Below are 5,560 nucleotides of genomic sequence, written 5' to 3'. Positions count from 1 at the left end.
AAAGAAAGAAAATACCAACACCTAAGCCACACCCCAGACCTTTAAATCAAGCTATCTGGGGGGTGTGACAGAGGCATTGGTATTTTTAATAAGCATTGAGGGTGGTTCTAATGGGCAGCCAAGGGATTATTAATTCCATTTAACATAAGAGCAAACAGGATTAGAGAGATTGGCAAGGAATGTGGACAATAATGAAAAATAATAATAATGGCTAGCAAATATTTGTTGAGTACTTATGCTGTGCCGAGCACTGTTCTAAGTACTACATGTGTGAGCTATTAGCTCACTCTGAGCCTGGGACTGTTGATATTGCCTGACATTCAGGAATGTTAAGTGACCTGAGCCCAAGTCACACAGCCATGAAGAAGTCATGCTGGAATTTGAACCCAAGCAGCTGGCCCCAGCCTCGTGCCCCAAACTCCATCTCAGACTAGTGCTGTCTCACAGCCTTGTTACAACATCCACCCTGTCAAGGGTCACAAAGCACAAGATGAGACTATTTTCATGAGGTCTGACTCCCATTTGGAGATCAAGGTTCTAAGAAGAGCAGTGGCTGACACAGGGCCTCTTGGCTTGTGGTGGCATATGTGGGACTGTAAACGAGGGCTATCTGACCCTGTCTGGTGTTGGTGCCTTCTCTAGGCCACCCTGGCCCCTTCTAAATCCTCATATGCTTTTTCAAGCCCTGGGAAAGAGGCCACACCCCTGGATCTCACCAAAGGCCAGGGAGATCAGAGTGATGCCCTAAACATCAAGCCTCTCTTGGCCTTTTAATAAATACTCTGAATCCTCACAGTAACCTTTTGAAGTTTCTGCTGTCATCCCCATTCTGCAGGTGGGGAAACAGCCTCAGACAGGGGACAAGTCTTGGATATAAGCCTCACAGCTAGGAACAGGCTGAGCTGGAATTTGATCCCAGGTCAGTCTGACTGCAGACCCGAGGGTCTGGCCACTGCACTAGGAAGATTATTCAGAAAGTTGAAGGGGAAAAATGGTTGGGCCTGAGCTAAAGTGGTGACCAGGAAGCCAGAGAATTGGGGCCTATAAAATGAAAGTGAGATAGAAGATTCTCAAAGCAAATTGGGCCTTAATAATGATCATTAACGGGCTTGGTGCCTATAGCTCAACCGGCTAAGGCGCCAGCCACGTACACCTAAGGTGGCAGGTTCGAATCCCCAGCCCGGACCCGCCAAACAACAATGATGGCTGCAACCAAAAAAATAGCCGGGCGTTGTGGCGGGCGCCTGTGGTCCCAGCTACTTGGGAGGCGGAGGCAGGAGACTCGCTTGAGCCCAGGAGTTGGAGGTTGCTGTGAGCTGTAATGCCATGGCACTCTACCCAGGGGGACAGCTTGAGGCTCTGTCTCAAAAAAAAAAAAAAAGAATAATGATCATTAACGATTAGTTTCTGCTGTCTCTGATGGGTGCCATTCTAAACTTCTTTCCAATATGATCTTGTGGTCCCCCTCTTCATAAGGCTGTGAGGTAGAGAATATCACCTCCTTCTTCCCATAGCTTGGAGAGGGCAAGCCATTGGTTGAACAGAAGCAGATAATGGCTAATTTATCAAGCATGCACAGTGTTTTGGGAACTTTGTTAAATCCTGTGTATGCCACTTGAACTTGTAGGTGGCTCCCAGCCACCCTATGTGGGAAGCACTCACTATTCCTGTCCCCATTAGATAATAACAGTAAGACCCAGAAAGCTGGCTTGCTCAAGCCATGGGCCTGAAAATGTTAGAGGTATGATCCAAGCTTCATCCTGCTTGTCTTAAGACCTGTGCCTAATACAGTGTTTCATAACTGACTAACTGGTCCTGGGAAAATGGGGTGTTGTCCAGTGAAAAGTCTGGTGTCTGAGCACTGAAAGCCCAGTCTTTGCCGCTGATAAGCTATTTGGTCTTGAGCTGCTCAGGGTGTCAGTCCCTTTGCTGGGATTCTTGGGGAGGGAATGAACCCACTTAGAGAGCACTCTGCCCTTTGAGGCAGTAGAAGGTGCATTGCAGCATTTCGTGCCCAGAACCCTTCCAGGTGACAGGGATTAAAAACTCCATTTTCTAGGGCTGGAAACTGAGGCTCAGAGAAGGCAAAACCTTTGTGAAAAGTCATACACAGAAACACTGTGTTTGGATTCAAACCTGGGATGGCATGGTTTCAAAGTCTGAGTGAGCCCTTGGCTCCCAGGCGGGATGGAAAATGTGGGAGTTTCAGGACCCATATTTGGAGTGCGTTGTGTGGGCCCTGCCTTGGCCTGGCTGGTTTTCACTCATTATCTCTCTTAATCCCCACAGCCTTTATAATGAGGTAGGGAGTGTCCTCACCAGTTTCCCAGAGGAGGAAAGTGCGATGATGGAGAAAGTCACTGGGCTGAGGACAGCTGGGGCAGCTCTGTCTTCAGAGCCCTGAGGACAGGGGCAGACATTCCAGACCCTTCTAACTCAGGCATCCCTAGCTGTACCCTGGCGACTCAGATATCTCTGAGTGCACCAGACTCAGTCCCTTGCTCCATGGCCTTCTTGGCCAGCTCAGGTTCCAGTTCCCAGAGTGTCACCTTAGCAACAGGTGTGGCTGACAGAGGGGCCTGAGGTAGGAGGTGTGGCATGGGGAGTGGGTTCCTCCACAAGCCAGGAGTAGGGTCCAGGGCGCCAGCAGCCATGAGATACCCTCCCAGGGAATGTGGTCCAGCCGCCCCACCCTCTGAGAGCCAGAGAGCTCCCAGGAGCAGCCCTTCCAGGCGTGGAGGGCAGACACCCAGCAAACCGGTTATTCTGCTCCTGGCTAGCCACCCACCCTCCCACCGTTAGAAGGTTGGCACCTGGGACTGGGCAGCCTGTAGCGGCCACACCCTAACTCTGCTTGAGAAGACCAAGCTGTCTGGGCAGTCCTGCTGCTAACCAGCTGAGTAACTGATTATTAGCTGGCTAACTAGCTAAATAGGTAACTAGCTATCTAAATAGCTAACTGATTAAATAGTTAATTAGCTAAGCCACTAAGCAGCTAATTCTTCTGGCTAGTTCAGATAGCTAACTCTAGCTAGCTTAGCTAGTTAGCTCTCTGGCTGCTATAACTTAATGTCTGGCTAGCTCTCTAGCTGTCAAACTGCTGGAGTATGTGCTGGTACGTATTGCCTACCTGATAACCCCTGTGAGCTGGACCAGTCCTTATACCATTACAGAGTCCTGAATCTAGGCCTTAGTAGTTTGTGGATAGAATTCAGGGGATTCAAGAACTTAGATGTAAAAAAAAAAAAAAATTACATCTTTAGTTTCGTGAACCTTAAACCTGAAATTTAACATTTCCTTCAATGAGAAAGCACAAATAAGCAGTCCTATACCAGTAGGACTGTTATATGACTGTTATCAATAGAAACCTCAGATAAATTCCTATTGCATTTTGTGCTACAGTTACCACAGGCACCCTTCCAGAGATACTCCATGTGTATTCAAGCGAATACACAACATTCCTCTCCCACCCCTTTCAACACAAGTGATAGCTTCTCATAAACAGTTCTCAACTTGTTTCCATTTACTTGGTAATGTTTTGGAGATAGTCCCATATGTATACACTGGGAGTATCATAGGAATCCATTGTATGAACGTGCATTTAGGTTGTTTCTAGTCTTTTGCCACTATAAAGAATGCTTCAATAGATGATTTGCACCTGATCATTTCATGTGAGTGTGAATCCAGGCAGCCACAAGCTGTGACTCAATTCTGGCTGCCTAAAAAGGCCACATCTTTTCTCAGGGTGACTCTTCATCATGTAACACCTTCGTGTAATTTGAAAACATTCTTTTCCATCACCAACCTGAAAATGGTCCTAACAAATATTCAAATCTATATTGTTATGGTATAGACAGACCATGTGCAGGCACCCTTGTGCAGTATACAACCTGCCCAGCTGTACATTGCAGCCCCATGATGCCTTTCAATCTGCAGACAAATAACTGAGACCCTCTCCCCTCTCACTCACTGTAGACGTACTCCGGCCTTTTCTGTGTGGTCATCAACCCATACAAACAGCTTCCCATCTATACAGAGGCCATCGTGGAGATGTACCGGGGCAAGAAGCGCCATGAGGTGCCGCCTCATGTATATGCAGTGACTGAGGGGGCCTACCGAAGCATGCTGCAGGGTGAGTGCTGCACTGGGGCTTTAATGGGGGCCTAACCAGATACTGCCAGGAGCTAGGCATGGGGTTAAACATAGCTTGGGTATATCCAACTCTGTGAGACTTCTTTAGAGGCTGGAGGGAACTCAGATAGAGGGCTCAGTAGGTGAGGTTGTAGGTCCTAGAATCTTTATCTGTCTCTGCATTACCCCTTCTCCCAACAATATTGTTTGGGAGCCACTTGGGCCAGGCTTATGCAAAAATTTCTCTTGAGACAATAATTCCCAAGAGTGTTCCTTCATTCAACATTTATTGTTGAATTGTAGACATGATCTATAATGTCACAGGGTAAGATGCCACCCTTTAGACAGATGGCAGTGCCAGGCCATTGTGTACAGCTGGGCAGGTTGTACATTGCACAAGGGCATCTGTCCAAGGAGCTGACATTCACACTATGACACTGTAGATCAGTCCTGGAAATATTACATAATTAACATCTGTAATAAACATAATGTACTTGTTATATATTTGTTTATATCTATTTTAAGAAATCTTTAGTATATACTAAATATATATAAAACTTTTAAAACCTTACATCTATTTATATCATGTAACATAATAGTACACAGCAGTCTATTTATATTGAACGTATACTTATTAAATATATGCTATGTTTCTGTTGTGGATTATATCACATAATGCGTTGGCTCTCAGAGGGTGATCTCATCTGTGGTGTCATCATCTGGAAAGTTGTTAGAAATGTACATTTGGGCTCTACCTCAGACCTGCTAGGTCAGAAAACTGGGGTCAGCAATCGATTTTCCCAAGATGCCCAGATGATCCTGATGCAGGCTCCAATTTGAGAACCTCTGGTCTAAGATAGAGTATATAATATACCCTCATTCTGTAACAGAACACACTTATTGATAATGGATTTATATTCTCATTATAAATTTGAGTATAAATAGGTCAAGTTATATACTTTGTTTTTTTTTAATCATTTTTAGCAGTTACCATCTGCTAGCTATTATTATTATCTTACCAGTAAATATACAAGAAAGGTGAGTCCTACTCTGTGCCAAGAGCTTTTCATGGGTTAGTTTCTCTTGAGATTTCTTCTTGAGATTTCACGTGTTATCTGCACATATTTTGAGATTTTCCTGTTGTATTTTTGTTATTGATTTCTAGTTTAATACCACTGAGGTCTGAGAGCCGGCACTGTGTGATTTCTAGTCTTTTAAATTTGTTAAGGTGTGTTTTGGGACTGGGTGTAGTGAGCTCTTCCTAGCAATCTGGGAGGCCAAGGCTGGTGGATTGCCTGAGCTCAGGAGTTCAAGACCAAACTGAGCAAGAGCAAGACCTGTCTCTGAAAAATAGCTGGACTTTGTGACAGGCACCGATAGTCCCAGCTACTTGGGAGGCTGAGGCAAGAGGATTGCTTGGACCCAAGGG

At 45.6% G+C, this 5,560-nt stretch overlaps 1 protein-coding gene across 3 annotated transcripts in view; it reads left to right on the top strand.

Moving 5' to 3' along the window:
- Positions 1–5,560, top strand: part of MYH14 (myosin heavy chain 14) — an 86,921-nt gene that overhangs the window by 6,426 nt on the left and 74,935 nt on the right. For all 3 annotated transcript variants that reach the window (XM_012812557.2, XM_012812558.2, XM_023507863.1), the window contains exon 3: positions 3,976–4,132. In XM_012812557.2, the coding sequence (XP_012668011.1) occupies positions 3,976–4,132 (157 nt within the window). The remainder of the gene's footprint in view (positions 1–3,975; positions 4,133–5,560) is intronic.

Source organism: Otolemur garnettii, unplaced genomic scaffold (assembly GCF_000181295.1).
Source record: "Otolemur garnettii isolate 467f Iridium unplaced genomic scaffold, OtoGar3 scaffold00211, whole genome shotgun sequence".
Classification (NCBI taxonomy): Eukaryota; Metazoa; Chordata; class Mammalia; order Primates; family Galagidae; genus Otolemur; species Otolemur garnettii.
This window is presented reverse-complemented; position numbering and strand designations above follow the sequence as displayed.